Here is a 20,933-nt window from a genome sequence, read left to right on the forward strand (position 1 = left end):
GGGACCTGCAGGCATTTTCAGTTGACGAAGCGTGCCTGGACTTCCGGCCGGCTAACTCCCATGTGATCCTGAGACCGGGAGATGTGCCCAAAGTTCCCACAACTCCCTCCAGGGATCAGGTGGTGAACTTGCAAGCGCTGCCCCTGGAGGACCCAGCCCTAGCACTGCTCTGTCCAGTACACGCCTTCTGCGCTTACGTTGATAGAACTCAGACCAGTTCTTTGTCTGTTACGGAGGCCGGCAGAAGGGAAAGGCTGTCTCCAAGCAGAAATTGTCCCACTGGATAGTAGATGCTATTACCTCGGCTTACCAAGCTTAAGGCCTGCCTTACACCTCCTCGCTAACAGACATTAGTAGAGCTGCGGCTGGGCGACATCTAACACATTTGCGAGATTCTACAATCTCTGTGTAGAGCTCATATCCTCTTGTATACTCGCTCCAAGTAGCCAGTAAGGAGGACCTGCTCAGTGTCAATTCCCTTGCTGCGCCATTCCACTCAGCGGACTGGATGCGTGCGCTAATTTCCTTAGGTGAGAGAACTTGAATGCGAGAATTCACACGCTGCTCCTTATACACACACACAGCGGGTGGAGCTCACAACACAAATTCCGCAGACCAAGGTACTTTGTGTACAATTGGCTCATTTTGTACCACACAAAGGAGATTGGGCTCTCGGACGAGGTCCCATTCGCCAGTCGTTCTGACGTAATGTCTCTGTTCCCTCCTTCAGGGAACGAGGGTTACATACATAACCAATATGTTCTGCTTCTCTACAGCTGTGGATGAGTGATAGAGCAATGTATCCGACAACATTTTGAGCAAATATTGTGTAAATGAGCAACTTAAATGATAAATATTGGTCGACCACTAAAGTTGATTGTACCTGCATTGTTTGTTGCTGATGCTTCTTTTGTCATTTGCTTTATGTTCATTACATGGCCAAACGCATGCGGACCGTGATGAACACACACACACACACACACACACACACACACACACACACACACACACACACACACACACACACACACACACACACACACACACACACACACACACACATTACTTACAGCTGCATGAACTCAAACATGCTTCTGTATTCCAACATGACCTGAACTCGACTGAAAAGTGCAGAAGTGCTCATAGCAGCCAATGAGGATCTGCTCCCTATTTAATGTTGTAATGAAATATAAGAATCAAGCACATATTGGAGGTCTGCATACTCTCGGCCATGTAGTGTGTGTTGCTTATTAATGTGCTTCCCTTTTTTTGCTAAAGGCCATTTTCCCCACACGCTCTGGAGCCTAGTCGATCTTGTTGCCTTTATTTTGCAACCAAATCAGACTTGTCATTGCTTTTTCTGCAGGAGTCCATCAACATAATTACAATCATCTCGGTCTCAGTAGCCCAACGCGAACACCTAAAAATGGTAAGGAACCATCTCAAAGAATAATCTTGTTGTCGAGTGCTTGTGTTTGCATGCCTACAAGATCAACTGGTGCTATGACCAGCTCAATGGCATTGGCCATCTTCATCATCATCACCATTTCCACCTTTAAGAAAACAACTCAGAGAACCTTGAGTTAATGTTGTCAATGAGGGCGGCGCTCAGGCCAGTGGTTAAATCTCCCAGCTGTAACGAAAGCTTCTGACTGGCGAGCAGAAATGGCTCGTTAGCACTGATTAAATCACTGCCGTTGGTGAAGCACTCGAGTCGGACTGGGGTTGGTGGAGGATGGGAGTCGCTTTCCCACCCAACAAGCTTAAAAGGCTCCCAGTGGATCTGTGCTTATATGACAAAGCCTGTTATTGCCTTCACACAGAGCAGCTGATTCACTGCATGAAGATCCTGTTCTGCTGTGGATTATTATGAGTTGTGTTGCATGGCGGGTCATCTCGGCCTGCAGTCCAAATCTTTAACAGCTTGTATACTATTTGCATTTTGTCTTGTAACATATAATAAAATATTATTTTAATACAGTAAAATAACACACACACACACATTATATAGTATCACTACATTTAGTTTACACACTGCTGTTCAAAAGTCTTCTTTTTTAAAATAAATCAATACTTTTTATTCATTCAGGATGCATTAAGTTGACAGTAAAGACACTTATAATGTCACAAATGATTCAGTTTCAAATAAATGCTGTTGTTCTTCATCAAAAAATCTTGAAAAATAAAAAGTATGACGGTTTCCACAAAAATATGAAGCAGCAACATTAATAATAATGAGAAATGTTTCTTGATCATCAAATCCTCATATTAGAGTGATTTCTGAAGGATCATGTGACACTGAAGACTGGAGTAATGATGCTGAACATTCAGCTTTGATCACAGGAATAAATTACACTTTACTGTATATTCACAGAGAATATGAATAATATTTCACTGTTTTTACAGTACAGTTTTTATCAAATAAATGCAGCCTTGGAGAGCAGAAGAGACTTTAACATTAAAAAATCTCTTGAACGGTAGTGTATATGGTATAATATATAGTCTTCCTGAATATACAGTGGCATGTCCTAATTTTGCAGAGTTAGACACGTTTCTGGGTTAAACATATTTTATTAATCCTGGAACAACATTCATGTCTGAAAAACATAACTTCCATAAAATAGAGGTGTGAAATTATGTGTGAATAACACTCATTGGGTCTCATTCATGAAACACGAGCAGAACGGATTTTTGTGTAAATCGTGTGTAAAGTGGTTCTGGCGTAAATTTTCGGATTCATTAAAATGTTCGTATTTTCCAAATGTTAGTTGGTACGAAAGAAATCTACACCTGGTCCCAGCCACGCGTAAATAGTGCGTTTAACATCCGAACGTTTTGCTCATTAATAAGGCTGCCTTTTAATTCACCGTAATCGGGTACATATTTACACAGCATTTTGAAAAAAACAATTACATACGGTTTTTCTTTTTACTTTTATTACGAGAGCCAGTAATAGCATCTGCAAACGGAACACAAGTCCGCAAGTCTTTTTTTTTATTATTATTTTTTTTATTATAATCAAGCTGTTTATTTTTATTTTTTTATTTTTTTACAAGTCCGCAAGTTACAAGTGTTGCAGTCAAGCTTCATGTCGAACCATTTTCTTTTCACTTCTGGGACTGTTCGATTAACAGATGAAACTCCATTGACTGCAGACCTGCTGCCAAGCATTTTTACCTATTTAGGTAAAAGCATTATTACCTAAAAAATCCTTTTTTTAGGACCTGGTACGCCACTATGTAGGCTACGCTTGAAAATAAAATGTGGCGTTTTGAATGAACTTCAACTTCAACTTAAATTTCTGCATCTGAGAAATTTCTCTTTTTCATTCGCTTTTGAGAAGACATGTTGAAATCCTTCGTTTCGTGTCATAATATGATGCCCATATATAGTTGTCAGTCTGTTTTAATGGGCGGGATTTATGGTAATTAAGAATGAGCGTGCACGCGCGTCCCATTTACGACTGATTGGAATTCATTAACACACACACACATTTCACTATCAAATCTGACGTTAACGAAGTATTTGTGAATCAGGAGAAGAATTTTCGGGAATGTCTCTTTACGCGCAAATCACTCACATATTTACTCGTATATTTACGAATGTTTCATGAATGAGACCCACTGTGAGACTAAACTTACATAAACTGTAAACTTGTCCCTCAAATCTGATTGGTTGATTGGAATGTTGATCCAGGAACACGTTGCACTTGGTGAAATCAGGTTCTGCTATATGGTGTCCTCCAAAAGATTAGACATGCTGGAACAGGGTGGGATTTTGGACAAAAATGAATCCTTATCATTTTGTGATAACTTTGCATTGCTAAAGGACAACCTGAATTATGACAATATATTTTGTAAAACAAGGAATTCATAACACAGAAAACCCTGCTGACAATCAATCAAACAAACAATCAAATGGAAGATTAAATGAGCCTAAGATGGTGTCCTGGTCTAAACCAGCTGAACATCACGGCCAGGCCACTGTTACTTCCATTACTATATAATCGAAAAGAAAATCATTCTTGTTGGTCTTCATTAATAATTTCTACTAGGGGTGTAACGATTAGTTTTAACAACGATTCGATTCGTATCGCGATTCGTGGTTGTGGATACGATTCAAGGACGATATTGGTTCATTTAGAACGATGCGATCCGAAACGATTCAGGGACTTGAAATCGATTCAGTGACTTTTTAGCCAAAAATTCTTGTAAGGGAATCAGGTATCAATTAATTATGGATATAAACAAACAAGTAAACAACAATTAATGTCAAATGCATTCACATTTTATTTGAATAACGTAGGACTGCACGATTATGACAAAAATCATAATTGTCGATTATTCCCTTGAAATTGTGATTATTAATTACGATTATCTCAACATTGAATGATGTTTTGAATAGTTTGGCATGGGACCCACATCTCCCCATAGTCATCAAGCTGAGACCCACCTTTTTAGGAATTATATAGGCCTATTATAATACATTTGTTTACACAAAAATTGTTGACACACAAGTTCTGTCCCCCTTTACTTAACATACAAAAAAAAAAAATTTTAAGAATATGACAAATACTGATAAACAGTAGGCACTGTGTGGTTAAGCTATTAAATAGCAGTCCCAAACTAGTTTTTGTTAATACAATCTTGGTCTGAGCCTCCACAGTCATATAAAAATATACAAAATAACCAGTAAGTGGCATTTTGTTATGGAAACAAACAACAGTTAGCCTACCATGGTGACACACAATACTTAGAAGAACTGCTAAAGAAACATGGAAACTGCTCCTGATAAATAGCAACACACATGACGTACCAATAACGTAATTTATTGGTATTTTACTTGTATTTCTTAACTTACTAATTTACGACGTTGCATGCTCGTATTTCTTTTGCGCTTTAGTGAAGTGATACAGCGCGCGCCGGCGCATTTGCGTGTGCAGTTGAATAGTGCGCGCTACTGCAGTATAGATAGAGAGCCTAAGTCCCGCCCCTCCGCTTCCGGCTCATGGGACCTTATTTCGGAAAAAATATGTATGGAAGTCAATGGCGAGAGATAACTTATCTTTTTATTCCGTCTGAACTGTGCCCTGAACTACACATATGATGTTTGTCAATTTAAAAGGTAATTATGAAAGTCAAGAAAGTCGCAGTTTGTCATAAAACAGAAGAGTAACGTTTAGTTTTATGTGAAAATCGCTCAATGAACTACATCTCTCGTCTCGCACTATGTACGTCACAAGATCCGTTGCTCGTATGTGTGTATTCTGGCTCAAAACACTCAGGCATGACGGCGTAACGTTACGATTATAATGTAAGACTATAGAAAAAATGTCAGACGTTAGCTTCAGTAAAGTTAGCTTCATTCATTGAGAGAAAAGGTATGACGTCGCATGTGCGCCTTCTGGGTTTGTAGTCTTTGTAATTACGTATTTTCACAGTCTTATACCTCAGCAGTTTTACATCAAGCTGCGACTTTCTTGAATTTAAAATGTATCTTTTAAATTGACAAACATCATATGTGTAAATCAGGGCACAATTCAAACGAGATCAAAATATTTGTTGTCTCTCGCCATTGACTACCATACAATATTTTTCCGAAATAAGGTCCCATGGTGGTCGACCGGAAGGGGAGGGACTTAGGCTCTCTATAGCGGCTGAGAGGACAGGAGAGCCCGTGTGTCTGAGGCGAGAGACTTCGCGCTGCTTGACTGTTGTCGCGCTGCTGCTCACGCGTCACGCATGGCGACGACGTCACAGATAGGCAGACTGAATCGAGTAACGTTAATGTTTTTTTGAAGAAAAAACATCCATATAAAGTCTGACGTGCTTAAATCCAATGCGTTATTTCCTAGTATGGATACAATCGATTCATTGCCTTTTAAAACGATGTTAGATCGATATATGTCGTCCGGAAGGCCAACTTGCCGAGCACAGATCGATGTAGTTGGATCATAGGAATATAAATCAATACATCGATGTAGTTGATGAATCGTTACACCCCTAATTTCTACTAGAATGCATTTACATTAGAAAATGAATGATGGTTTATGCTGATATTGTCCAAAAGCGCACTTTGAATGCTAGGGCGTTTGCTGGACAGAGTGTTGTATGTATGCCGTGAATGAAGGCGTATTGAGACGGTCAAACACACTCTTCAGTCTCTAACATCACATCAATCCTCTCGCTGTCTGGACGGCGTTCTCTACAGCTGCTGCAAATACTCACTCCCACAACAAGCCAAAATGCCATTTCACGATGCTTCATCATTACAAGAGCGCCAAAAAACAAAGCATCCCGACTCTATTTCATTTGCTCTTATTGAACTGCGTTCTTTTTCCCTTGAATTGACCAGCTCACAGATCTCTGAGGCACGGTAAGTTATCTTCGCAACATCATTGATTCTCTATCTTTCCTTCTCCTCCTCCTCCTCCCTCCAATGAAGATGAATGTTTTCCACTTCACACACCACCAACCGCTGAACCCCAATGCATGAACTGAGCAAGTGTAAATGCAGTTGTGTAAGCGTTGCTCGTCCTCCGTCCGTCTGTGAAGTGTTGTTGCGTCTCATTCTGCTGCGCTGGCCGCGACTCTATTTATAAACCTCGACCTGAGACTCGGACTGGCGTGACGGGCACGAGGAGCCACACACACATCACATCGATCACACCGCATCACATCAGTCACCGCACCCGATTGGTCCGCGACGCCGCGACTCTTATAGCCACTAAATCCCAGTCCAGAAGTTCCCATCCTCCCTCCACACAGTAATGTCTTCAACATGTCGAGTGTGTGCTGAGACGTTTATGAATGTGTGATTTTGACTGTTCCCAGTTAAAGATGCGATGGTGTGTTTTGTCTTGCCCGCAGAAAGCACCCGGATGAACAATATCCTCACCTCACAGACCGAGCCATACGATCTGTCCTTCTCTCGCTCCTTCCAGAGTCTCTCTCATCTCCCCCCTTCATACGAGTCTGCCGTGAAAGCTGACCTCAACAAATACTCCTCGCTCAAGAAACTAAGTATGTGCCAGTCTAATGCCCTCAGCTCTGATAATGATCTTTCTTTAGGGGTCTAAAACAGGGTTCACCAATCTCGGGTCCTGGAGGGCCGCTGTCCTGCAGAGTTTAGCTCCAACACACCTGTTTGAAAGTTTCTAGTATGCCTAGTGAGACCTTGATTAGCTGGTTCAGGTGTGTTTAATTGGGGTTGGAGCTAAACTCTGCAGGACAGCGGCCCTCCAGGACCGAGACTGGTGAACCCTGGTCTAAAACCTCGAGCCCTCTCAAACACTGCTGTGTTTATTTCATTACATCTTCAGTCAAGGTTCAGTTTGTTAACATCAGTTACATATAGAAATAAAGTCGCAATTTTGAGAAATTAAGTCAAAATTACAAGGAAATTGTTACAATTTACTATTCACAATGTCATTTATTTTTTATGTTCTGTTATTACTTTACAATAAGTTTCCATTTTTATGAATATTATGAATAAGATCACAGTTACAGGTTATGAGAAAATAGTCTCAAATGTGAGATATAGAGTATCAAATAATTTTCAATTGAATTATAATTATATTTGTTGTAACACTTACTGTAGTTACGTTCAGTTTGTTGACGTTCGTTAATGCAACAACGAACAGCACTTTTACAGCATTCATCCATCTAGGTCAATGTTAATTAACAGTGATAAAAGTAGATTTATTTATAAATTTACATTAACCTTGATCGAAAATTCCTGAAAACATGGTTCATTCAGGTTCTGTATTTCAGTGGATTTGTCACATTCAGAAAGTGTAAATCTGGAGAGCTAATGATGGTCTGTTCGTATGGAAGATTCAACATTATATCAATGCACAATTGACAGTGGCTTGATTGGAGAACGAGGCTCCTTCAGATCCCAGAAAGCAGTCGGACTGTCAAGAGTCTTTTCCACTCCATCATGTCAATCAGCACGTCTTATTTTCCATCCGCTGCGCGAGATAATCAGTAATCAACATTCCAGCACGATTCATTGTTGATTCCTGTGTAAATGCATTTATGCATCTTTGTAAACACACTGTATATGTGCTGCGGCTTCTATGAGCCGGGTAAAATCCCTATAGGCAAACGTAACCGCAATGTAACGCAGGGAGTCACGGCTCGCCGTGGAGATCAGAGCCTTCGTTTCATCCCATCAGGATCTTCCTCAACAGGCGGCCATTATCCGCTCGCACGGGTTCGATCTGAATCTGATATCTCTGAGTAAAGCTTTCTCGTGGCCTCAGCCCCATGGTATTGATTCAGCTAGTGGCAGGTTCTTTTGCTGTGTAATAAGGTCTCAGCTCATTATATTCCCTAAGTGAAGAGTAAATTCCCCTGAGGCTTGTGTAATTGCATAAAGAACGCTCCAGATCTCTCCCGGCCCTGATCCCTGGGAAACTGACAGGCCTCCTCATCTGCAGTTCTTCCGCGTCCGCCGAGCTTCTACCAGCGAAAACATGCAATCATTCACTAAACTATTCATGGCAGCAGACCCTCCTTCTCCGTCGAGTCTCGATAAGCCTCTGAAGCAGGTTATTTCTTGTAGGCTGGAGCCGAAAGGCTTAGCTGTTTCTTTTGGAGCTTCGGTGGAGTTTTGCTCTGACAGATCATGTTGGATATAGCGTTTCTGTTAATAACATCCCGAGTCTCTTCCTCCTCCTCCTCCTCCTCCTCTTCAGATGTTTGTTTTGCTAATGTCCACAAACCTTCTAAAGGAGACTCCTTTATGAGGAAAGATTAATTGAATCTGTAATCAGCATAAACCGATTATGTGCCATTAATTCCCCTCAGTAACAGAGTGTTGGTCCTTTCGGCGAGTGCGAGATAAATGGTGCTATTGAGCTCTTTTATCTCCTAACAAACTCAATCTCATCCCCTCAAGAGATGCTGTTTCAAATGTCCCACAAATATGACTGCCACTTCCTCGGGCTGTGAATTATTGTACACTTTTTTATTTTTCACAAACCTCTCATCACAGTTATTCGATTAATTCTCACTTAAAGGAAGATTTGTGGCTGTAATTTTGTTTGATACACTCCTTTATTGCATTCACTTCGATATGACTGGGCTCTAAATGTGTGGAGAAATCTATCAAGTGTAACTGATATCTCAAGGACATCAGCCTCCCCAGATTGTATTCATTACACCTCGAGCAGAGGATAATTTCATTATTTCCAGTTCCAATCATTACAGTAGAGTGTCCTGAATCTCTCCAGCTGTGATGCACCATCAGTCCTTTTGACAGAAGAAAGTCTCTGCTTTAAAGTATCTTATTGACTATTAACCAATTCAAATTGGTCAATCGCCGTGCACTGTAGTATTTCGAAAGTTTTAGTCGATTTCACACATATTAGGTTGGCAATAGTTCAACAAGTAAAATGTGTAGGTCTACGAGTTTATTTAACAATAACACGTTAATTAATGCAAGTAAGAATAAATGACTTGAAATGATATCAATCGCATTCTTCTTCTTCTTCTTCTGTAAATTCAAGGCTTCTTCCAAACTCGATAAAAAGCAGATGAATCTGAAGTTGGATGTGTTGTTTATCGAGGGGATGGAGGCGTTTACAGGTTTACGTGCCTCGAGGACGATTACCGTATGAATATCTAAAAATAATGAGCTCAGAAGGGAAAGATTGTCTTGATGGTTTCATACAGATTACATAAAAAGAGAGTATTTGTTTTCGATATGACTTACATAATTTAAAAGTAGACGCTTCAATCTTTCAAAAGATATATCTCTCATGTCTGTGTGGCAAGTATTCGCTGAGTTTCAGAAAGTAGTTCACAGAGACTGAGACGGCAGAATGTGCGCCCTGTTCGTTTTCTTCATTTTACAAAAATTGTGTATACAAAAATAAAAGTAGATCCTTTAAGGCCAATTCACACCGCACAGACAAACGGCAACAAACAAGTCTGTCGGAGTTTGTTGGATCAGTGTGTTACTCCTCTCGGCGTCTGTTGGCCGAGAGGGCTAAGTTTGTTTTCACCCGACTGAACATGTTCAATCGGCGTTTGTTGGGTCGTGGACTGTCTGAGCAGTGTGGTATGAGTTTCCAACAAACGACAACAAACTCTGACGTAATCTGACCTGGCCATGAACCGGGTTCATGAATGACGATGAGGCAAGTCCTTGCAAAGGAGCGTGCTTAGTAAATTATCCTTGGAGTGAAAATGGCAGGTTTCTGGACAAATCAGAAGACAATTCTAGAGAAAGAGCAAGGAGATGATTTTTGCGAGAGCATACTGGACAAAGTTTGAGCATGCACGCGTAAAATCTGAGCGAGAGCAGAGCCATGTTTGAAAGCGCGCATCCAGTAAGTTTTGTGCTAGAGTGAAAGAGATCCGCTTGCGAGCTGAGAGAGTCGACACATGGATGCACTCTCGGGTTACAATAGTGCGCTCTCGTCATTTAACACCAGAGAAACCGCCTCAGAGGAACTATAAAGGGTAGAGCTCTTTTGTCTTTACAGTTGTCATAAAGAGACGAGAAGAAAGTCTGCAATCTTTTATTTTTATTTGTTAAAATGAATGGAAAATATCTGGTATTTTTCCGTGGATGCTGGAGTTTGTCGGTGTCTGTCGGGGCAGTGTGAACATGACACATGATTCATGTCTATAAAATTCTAAATCCAACGGCCAACTTGTTTGTTGGCGCTTGTCTGTGCGGTGGGAATAGGCCTTTACAGTTTCAAATGATGTATTACTCATTACTGTATGACAAAAATTTGTATTTTAAGTTTTTTCGCTGTTTTCAGGAAAAAATGCAAGTGATTAAAATCCAAACGTTATTACGTTTTATAAACTAGGCCTCAGGAACCTGCACTGGCAAGTTACCTTGTTTTCAGGTTGACTTGAATACTCTGACACTTACACTGCTTGTGCTTCCCCACAGCGGATAAGGACGTTGATGACTACTACACCAGGAAGAGGAATCTTCCAGACCTGGCGGCCCGAGGAACTCTTCCTCTGCACATGATGAAGATGAACCAGGATCCGCCGAGCAGCCAGCAGCCCCAGCCGGCGCCCCGCCAGCGTCCCCGCCGGGTCCAGAGGGCCATGTCCCAGGACCGTGTGCTGTCCCCCGAACGCAGCCAGGAGCTCGACTACCCCACGTCCCCCTACGCCATCTCCCCGTACGGCGGGCGGATCCTCTCCGACGAGCAGCTCCTGTCGGCCGAGCGTCTGCGCTCCCACGAGCGGCTCATCTCGCAGGAACGCCACTACTCGCAGGAGCGCATCCACGCGCAGGACCGGCTCCACTCTCAGGAGCGCCTGCATTCCCAGGACCGCCTCTATTCCCAGGACCGCCTCTACTCGCAGGATCCACTCATCTCTCCCGACAAGATGATGTCCATCAAGCGCTCCGGGTTCCACAGCGACAAGTCCATGTCCAGAGCCATATCGCACACGGACGTGTTCATGCCCACCACGCCCCTCCTGGACCGATATAAGATGACCAAAATGCACTCCCATCCCAGTGCCTCGAACAACACGCCACAGAACACTTCCACCATGAACCAGACAGCCTCCAAGAGACAGGCCTTCGCCTCGCGCCGCACGCAGACGATGGAGCAGCTCCACTACGTCCCGCAGCACCACCAACACTACCGCACCGGGAGCAAGACCGAGGTGACTGTTTAACCGCTCACGGGCCGACCGAAGCATACACTCGTCTCAGATCCGGTTCTGCAGGAACTGGCCCAGCACCAGCTACTCTAGAGTCCATACCCAGACCCTTCTGTGTGCATTACCATTCAGTTAAATGTGTTTGTTTATCACTAACGAGGAAGGACTTCTGCATTCGTAAGGGCTTTGCATGGGGATTCGCAGACTGCGTCAGAAGAAAGAACATATGATGAAAGGTATGGACATGGAACAGAAGTGTATAAATTTATATATAAATACACACTATATATATATATATATATATATATATATATATATATATATATATATATATACAAATACTGTTTGTACTTCCGGTCCTAGTCAATAGCTTTAGAAGTTCTTATGATGTACGTACGCGCACTTCTTTTGGTGCCTCTACGAAAACGTTCCATTTCAACAACGAAGTGGTTTTGTGGGTTAAAAAGCACAATCAAGTAAAAGTTGAGTTTGGTTTTGTTCATTCGCTCTGTGGGTGATGGCTAGCATATATCAGTTTGTTCTTCAATTAATGGCCATTCATTATTTTGCGGAGATGATTGTAAATAAGCTCTTTTAGCACCACTAAATGGACGAGTCTGTTCTGGTTGGCATTTGTGTTATTGTAGTTTGATTTTTAGAGATTCAAGACTTCTTCAGAACTATAGAGAACCCACTAACCCAGTGTTGGACCATTTAAAGTTATATATGATACTGTATGTGTGTCCGTTCAAATGTGTTTGTAGAATGAGAATCGGGCGAATGTTGCTGAACAATATGTTGATTTCTGGCTGTAGACTGTGTTGCAGTGACTCACAAGACAAATGAGTATATTATGCTTGTTGTAGTAGTTTCAAATAAACCGTCCTTATTTTTCTAAACATTAACACATATGTGAAAAAGGTTCATGAGCCTCAACAAACACTGAAATATTAAAGAGCTCCGATCTAATAGTCCATGAAGTCTGGGTGGCTAAATTCAGATGAACTGAGAAAAACACGAAGGCCCTTTGGAACAGCTGTGCCTTTTAGAGAGCCACTATCCACTTAAAGTCTCTCACTGGAACACAAGAGGAGAATCTTTGACACGTTTAACGCTTTCCCCGCCAGTGTTTTTGAACAGCATTCTCGATCATTTTCACGCCCCCAGAATATTTTGTTGTATCTGAACATGTAATATGTCAAAAGAAAGAACAGAGCCTCTGCTTTTAAACAAAAATATTGATGCATTCTTTTTTTTATGTGGGTAAGTTTCATAAAAAAAGCAACATTTTGAACAAAAATCATGTTTTTATCAAAGACTTTGTCCAGATGAGATTCAGAATGATGATCATAAACACAGATGGAGTCCATCAACACATCAGAGCTTTCGTTTCCTCTTCATGGGTTCAACATGCCATTCAGTAACTTACGCAGTTTTGATTTATATGCTGTTTAATGTTCGATGATCGCGTTATGTGCGTCAGCAATGCTTCTATCACTTGTTTCTGTTTCTTCGTCACCTGTGTTTTGATCCCGAGATTCTGTACTCTTTCAGAAGATTAACAGTGAAAACATGGATTGCCGTCAATGGCGGGGAAAGAGTTCATGAAAGAGAATGAGGAAAAAATAACAAACGCACCATAAACGTCTCATCAAAGCCGATGTGACTCAAACTGATTGCTTCGTACGATAGCTTTGTTGAAGAACATATTCATTTGAGTTCATGAGAGAAGAAACAACGTCTGGTTTGTGAACAAAAATTTCCCCCTCAAAGAATGAATCAAACTAGTTTAAAAAAAACGTGCTGAATGATTCATAGTGCGCAAGTCATATGGAGTTGATGCTGGAATACTTCAGACCCGGTTCATTGCTATTGCCTGGAAAAGAGCGGCCAGCGCATTATTCAGAATTCCTCCTTTTGTGTTGAAGGAGTAAATAAAGTCACAGGTTAGGACAAACTCTCCTTCTCAGGTTAATTCTCTATTTTACCATATATTTCACCAGCTTTTCTTCAGGCCATTGCTACATGACAACCTTGCTTCATGGTTTTTGGTATGTTATTTACAGTTTAACTTCGGAAACACTTGTGTAAAATAGTCTAAGAGAAATAGAAATGCAATTACTTACACCTAGAAATCGTCCCGTCTTCCAGCAGAGACAGAGAAAGCCAATGTATCTGAAAACTAACCAACCAAATATGCTTCAGCGACTAGGTGATATATTGGGTTATTTTGTCAGTGTTTTGGACATGTGAATGAATCCCCGCCGCTCGCGTCCCAGCCGGAGCTGAGAAACCTCCTTTAAATTCATTGAACTTCAGGGGGGGAAATGCAATTCTCACACACAAACAAAGCCTTTTGGCATTTGCATTTCTTTATTTGCAAAAGCTTTATGGGTGAGACGGACTCGCATCTGCGATCCTCGTACCTCTCTTCTTCCCTATCAGCATTTAGATGAAAATATGACACTTAAATGGAGTCTGTGCAGCAGATTGGCAGTAAAACAGACGCTGGCTTCCTCTGTGTGCAAATGGCCGTCGACTAAAACATCGCTCACATATGAAATAATGAAAAGCCCTGCAGGTCCTGCTTCTGAGAGCAGTCTTGTTCAGTCCAAACGCAATGTTTCCTGCTAAAATTTTTATCCCGGTAATGTTGAGGTATAAGGCAGGCTGTGTGTGAATCTGCAGCATTATTCCTCAATTATTCAGCATCTGTCAGTCAGAACGGCGAGTGCAGAAACAAGACATGCGTTTTAACCGCGTGCTTCTGAAAAAGGCATTTTTGCTTGAGAAACTGCAGTTGAGGCTTCAGATGTGCTGCACAATACACCGACGTTCCATCATTCTCTTAAGGACTCTCATAAGGCTTGAATACACCACATAAATCTTCATATTCCACACGGCACTTGTGAATAATATAGGCAATGGTGCATTTCTAAAGCTTTTAGAGAAAAAGGAGAGGCTCCAAGCGCTTCCATTAAGTTTACAGTTTGCTCTTGTCTCAAATTAGCATATTTCAGAAAGCCAAAGTGAAGAAACGCCACGATCCTCTGGAAATTAGCATACAGCCTGCTTTAATATTACATATACTGCGCCATCGCAGGCTCTGGTGTAAGTCATTCCTCGAGACTGACCTGTAGCCTAGCAACCAGCTTTCCCATGGAAAACCATTAAAGCTCCTTCTTTAGATTCTGAGCAGGAATCGAGAGGTTTGTGCTTCACCATCGGCTCAAACGTGTGTGTGTGTGTGTGTGTGCGCTTTACTGAAGATCTTCTTACTGTACTTCTTACCACCGCAACTTCCTTCGTATTTGAAAAGAAATACTCATTACTTACTACTATCAACACATTACATTTTTAAAGGTCTAGTTCAACCACAAATGACATCATGTCATGTGACTGTCTTTCAGAACACAAAAGATGCGATATGAGAAGGGACATTAAAGTGGTTCATCTGCACTGTTTTCCACTGAAGGTCCGGCTCTTAAAGCTCATACTTGAGCATGTTCTACACAGTGTGTCACTGAATGTCTTCATCTTCGACACACAAAGCTCTCATACACAAAGCAATGGCTAGTTTAGTTGAGGACATTTAATATCCAGCAATATTATTGATCTCCTGCACTGACAGCATTATATGAGAACTGAACTGAGCTGGACGATGACATCACGGTTTCTCCAGAGCGGATATATATATATATATGAACAAAATTAATAACTTTTTTACGACAGAAATGAAACATCACTGAACTTACTTAAGCTGGACAATGCTATTTTCTTCTAGACACAATCTTTGTCGCATTATTTCCCTGTTATCTCTGTAAAGCTGCTCTGAAACACTGTGTTGTTAAAAGCGCTGTATAAATAAAGCTGACGACTGAATATGACTTCAAATATAGTGCAAACGTTTTGTGATACTTTTAGTGTCGTGTTTTGTAAAGAAATGTGCATGAGATCAGAACCGAGACTCTCTTTAGCACTGATCTGACAGCAGTCCTGACACTGTATAATGAGCCGTGCCGTCACCAACCTGATTAATTGCTTTCACTAATTTACCGTTCGTTTAATCATGGACGGCTGCCAACAAAACTCTGACACTCTTATCTCCTCCTCTGATATCCACAATCAATACTAAAGCAATCTGAGTACAAAACCTCATTTTCCTCTGTAATGCTTTCGAAACGCAGCAGATTCCAGTGCGATCGCATCTTCAGCTCAGTCTCAACCATGAACAACACAGGCTGAGTCTTAAAGAACGAGGGAAACTGCGCTGAGCACACCGTGTAAACGCTCTCAGCTCAGGCTGGGCAAGTATGTGAACCTTTAATAGCTTCTTCAATAGCAGGCTGATCCTGCAGATCTCGGCTAACTGAGGCCCAGACCCGCTCCGCTCGAAACTCTGCGGGAATCTCAGTCTGAGGTCAGGACTGACGGACTCTGAACTCACGAGGCTGAGCTGATCTTCCTGGGAACGTGGAGGACGCGAGCTTCATCTGTGACCCTCACCAGCTTTATGAAGTCAATCACAAAAAACGATTATAATCTTCAAAATGGCCACCTATAAATGTCCTTTATTAGAGGAAACTCTGCTTTCGAACGGCAGATGCTTTGACTGGACTGAAGTGGTGAACGATGGGAATGTGTTACTGAGTTCTGTTCAGCTTCTGTTCTGTTGTGCTTTAGCTGGAGATCACCTCAAAGTAAATGACCCGTTTGATTAGAAATCCAGGTAAATCCAAAAGTTCACACTCTTATTTTCTGCAAATATAGAAGACAACTCTTCATGAAAGCGTCTCTGATGCAGCGTTTCACTGACGCCTGAAACCTTAAACCTCACGCTTTTCTTTGATGCCTTACAAGAAATGCAAATCTAGTTAAAATGTGTAATTGCGAGCACAAAGTGCCTCTCGACCGCTTGAGTAAACCGGCAGCGCATTAATCATATTTATAAGCAGGTTCCCCTCACATTTTGTGTCTGTTTGTACACGTGGTTCATATTTATTTCTCTATCGTATTTGTCTCATATCCCTTACACTGGAACACGAGTGAGGAAGAGGCTGAGTAATTGGATTCTGGGTCGATGTATTGCACATCTTCAGTTTCCCCGTGGCCTGTTTCACAGACTCTTCAATAACAGATATCAGTGACCCTGGAGGCTCGGCTTCACCGACTCACACCTCGCTTTCTCCGGGCGAGAGCTTTCAGTGTGACACAACTAACACAGATCTGCAGAACAGAAGCACATCTAGGAAAGGAAAACTCAGAGGAACTAATATGAAACAGGAGAAAGTGCTTTTAATTTGACTTGACAGCACGTCTGTGCAAACATCGCACTGGATCGTCACAACAAATGATGAACAAACTATTAAATACTACTATTATAAAAACTCATATATGATATAAATAATGAATGCCTGTAATGCCACTGGTCCAGCTCAGATCTGCAGCAGCAGGGCGACTCCAGCGAGGGTCCACTTGGACGGGCTGTCTCGGGTCTTCAGGCTGAAGGTCCACACGTATGTGGGTCCGCGCTGGCGGGTCTTGTAGACGGGACACTGGTACTGGCCGCGCTGGTCCTGCTTGTCCACCGGGACGGCTTTGATGAACATCACCGGCATCGCAGGCGTGAGCTCCTTCAGCCGGGCGTCCACCATGACCCCAGCCTGCAGGACACACACACACACACACACGCGCGCACACATTTTTACAAACATTTCAGTAACAACTCTATATGATAAATCACCAATTAAACTATTTCATAATGTGTATTTAAATAATGTCAAGTCATAATGTCATATACTGTATATTCATATTTGTATAGTTACTAAGTACAGATCATTTTGAAAATCAGCATGAAATGGAAATGTACTTTTCTACGCTATTGCGATGAATATCCGAGTGAAATGTCTGAAAAGATTACGGGGGCACATACATACAAATATCTATGTTTTATATTTCACTGCAATACAGGTGCTGGTCATAAAATTAGAATATCATCAAAAAGTTGGTTTATTTCAAGAATTCAACTTAACAGGTGAAACTGATATATTATATAGACTCATTACATGCAAAGTGAAATATTTCAAGCCTTTATTTGTTATAATTTTGATGATTATGGCTTACAGCTTATGAAACCCACAAAATTAAAATCCCAGAAAATTAGAATATTACATGAAATCACACAGTAATTACACAGTGATACCATGGTCATTGAACCAGGTTTTGGTTATTTTGGCAGTGTGGGCCGGTGCAAATCCTGCTGGAGAATGAAGGAAGCATGAAGTGCTCTGGAAATGTCCTGGTGGACGGCTGCGTTGACTCTGGATTTAATAAAGCACAGTGGACCAAAGTCCTCTTTTCTGATGAGAGCAAATTTTGCATCTCATTTGGAAACCAAGGTCCCCGAGTCTGGAGGAAGAATGGAGAGGCACACAATCCAAGATGCTTGAAGTCCAGTGTGAAGTTTCCACAGTCTGTGTTGGTTTGGGGAGCCATGTCATCGGCTGGTGTCGGTCCACTGTGCCGTCCACTCAACGCAGTCGTCTACCAGGACATTTCCAGAGCACTTCATGCTTCCTTCAGCAGACAAGCTTTATGGAGATGCTGACTTCATTCTCCAGCAGGATTTGCACCGGCCCACACTGCCAAAATAACCAAAACCTGGTTCAATGACCATGGTATCACTGTGTAATTACTGTGTGATTTCATGTAATATTCTAATTTTCTGGGATATTGATTTCGTGGGTTTCATAAGCTGTAAGCCATAATCATCAAAATTATAACAAATAAAGGCTTGAAATATCTCACTTTGCATGTAATGAGTCTATATAATATATTAGTTTCACCTGTTAAGTTGAATTCTTGAAATAAATCAACTTTTTGATGATATTCTAATTTTATGACCAGCACCTGTATTCCATTGTTGTCCACGTTTAGTTCATGGAGACTTTGAGGATTATAAGATAAAACTATAAGCCACAAGAGACCAGGTGACTTCCAACAGATACATTTCCTGACAACAATATTGTCATATAGCAACTTGGTGAACTAATACTTTGAATGTGGATCATCCAATCAGATTTTAAAGTTGTCTAAAGTGATCAGTTTCATAATGTTTGTTAATGACAGATGTAATTAGATTGAGTGTCTGTTGGCCACAGTGTGACAGGATGATCTTGTGTAAAGTACAGTAGTCTGTATCGTCCTGAACACGGACGACTTCACGGAGGGAAAATCAGTTAATTAAACCTGACCAAAGATCGCAGAGTATTAAAGAAACAAATGCAAATAATGTTGACATTGCAGCCATCTATGGAGGACGCGGGTTATGGTTTATGATTCTCCTCAAATGAACTCTAATCGTCTCGCAGTGAAAGCTGATGGTGCTTTTAAACAGTGAGAGTTGTACGAGTCTGGATAAATACAGTCCCTGAAACACTCGTCCTCACACACCTTCACTTCACTAAACGCCACGCTCACGTCTTCCCAACTCTTGAAGCGGATTACACTCGCTCATCAGCTGAGAGAATCTCTGGGCTTGGGGATCAGAGTGATCATGAATATATGACGTCCTCCTGTAAACGAGGCTCCATCCTCCATCATGAGCTGGAAACATCCGGAGCCTCTGTTTGAGTTCATGGAAGATGTGCGCCGTAAAACAGTGATTAAAACCTCCCTGTGTGTAATTAAAATTCATTAGAGCGCTAATGGTGCAAACACGCGCTCCTCGTCACAGGTCGTGTGTTTGTGGGAGTGTTGAACTGTAGAGACGGGTCTCAGAAACCATCAGGGGAATGAAGGAACGCTCATGAACATCAGGGGAATGAAGGGAACGCTCATGAACATCAGCTGAATGAAGGGAACGCTCATGAACATCAGGGGAATGAAGGGAACGCTCATGAACATCAGGGGAATGAAGGGAACGCTCATGAACATCAGCTGAATGAAGGGAACGCTCATGAACATCAGGGGGACGAAGGGAACGCTCATGAACATCAGGGGAATGAAGGGAACGCTCATGAACATCAGCTGAATGAAGGGAACGCTCATGAACATCAGGGGAATGAAGGGAACGCTCATGAACATCAGCTGAATGAAGGGAACGCTCATGAACATCAGGGGAATGAAGGGAACGCTCATGAACATCAGGGGAATGAAGGGAACGCTCATGAACATCAGGGGAATGAAGGGAACGCTCATGAACATCAGGGGGACGAAGGGAACGCCCATGAACATCAGGGGGACGAAGGGAACGCTCATGAACATCAGGGGGATGAAGGGAACGCTCATGAACATCGGGGGAATGAAGGGAACGCTCATGAACATCAGCTGAATGAAGGGAACGCTCATGAACATCAGGGGAATGAAGGGAACGCTCATGAACATCGGGGGAATGAAGGGAACGCTCATGAACATCAGCTGAATGAAGGGAACGCTCATGAACATCAGGGGAATGAAGGGAACGCTCATGAACATCAGGGGAATGAAGGGAACGCTCATGAACATCAGCTGAATGAAGGGAACGCTCATGAACATCAGGGGGATGAAGGGAACACTCATGAACATCAGGGGAATGAAGGGAACGCTCATGAACATCAGGGGGATGAAGGGAACGCTCATGAACATCAGCTGAATGAAGGGAACGTTCATGAACATCAGCTGAATGAAGGGAACGCTCATGAACATCAGGGAAATGAAGGGAACGCTCATGAACATCAGGGGGATGAAGGGAACGCTCATGAACATCAGCTGAATGAAGGGAACGTTCATGAACATCAGCTGAATGAAGGGAACGTTCATGAACATCAGCTGAATGAAGGGAACGCTCATGAACATCAGGGGAATGAAGGGAACGCTCATGAACATCAGGGGGATGAAGGGAACGCTCATGAACATCAGGGGAATGAAGGGAACGCTCATGAACATCAGCTGAATGAAGGGAACGTTCATGAACATCAGCTGAATGAAGGGAACGTTCATGAACATCAGCTGAATGAAGGGAACGCTCATGAACATCAGGGGAATGAAGGGAACGCTCATGAACATCAGGGGGATGAAGGGAACGCTCATGAACATCAGCTGAATGAAGGGAACGCTCATGAACATCAGCTGAATGAAGGGAACGCTCATGAACATCAGGGGAATGAAGGGAACGCTCATGAACATCAGCTGAATGAAGGGAACGCTCATGAACATCAGGGGAATGAAGGGAACGCTCATGAACATCAGCTGAATGAAGGGAACGCTCATGAACATCAGGGGAATGAAGGGAACGCTCATGAA

The 20,933-nt window shown here is 42.1% G+C and overlaps 2 protein-coding genes across 8 annotated transcripts in view; one reads left to right on the top strand and one right to left on the bottom strand.

The window, feature by feature from the left end:
• The window catches only part of LOC307147512 (shisa family member 6), an 83,020-nt gene extending 71,122 nt beyond the window's left edge, over positions 1 to 11,898 (top strand). For 2 of the 7 annotated variants that reach the window (XM_079852264.1, XM_079852266.1), the window contains 4 exons: positions 1,367 to 1,429; positions 6,355 to 6,375; positions 6,870 to 7,022; positions 10,918 to 11,898. In XM_079852264.1, coding sequence (XP_079708390.1) covers positions 1,367 to 1,429; positions 6,355 to 6,375; positions 6,870 to 7,022; positions 10,918 to 11,666 — 986 coding nt within the window. In that variant the 3' untranslated portion in view covers positions 11,667 to 11,898. The remainder of the gene's footprint in view (positions 1 to 1,366; positions 1,430 to 6,354; positions 6,376 to 6,869; positions 7,023 to 10,917) is intronic. The other 5 variants (XM_079852265.1, XM_079852267.1, XM_079852268.1 and 2 more) reach the window with 3 other exon arrangements.
• Positions 11,899 to 16,927: 5,029 nt separating this feature from the next.
• dnah9 (dynein, axonemal, heavy chain 9) overlaps positions 16,928 to 20,933 on the bottom strand; it is a 117,746-nt gene continuing 113,740 nt past the window's right edge. Inside the window, exon 69 of the mRNA XM_079850921.1 lies at positions 16,928 to 17,314. Coding sequence (XP_079707047.1) covers positions 17,087 to 17,314 — 228 coding nt within the window. The 3' untranslated portion in view covers positions 16,928 to 17,086. The remainder of the gene's footprint in view (positions 17,315 to 20,933) is intronic.

Source organism: Squalius cephalus (assembly GCF_949319135.1).
Source record: "Squalius cephalus genome assembly, chromosome: 19".
Taxonomy (NCBI): domain Eukaryota; kingdom Metazoa; phylum Chordata; class Actinopteri; order Cypriniformes; family Leuciscidae; genus Squalius; species Squalius cephalus.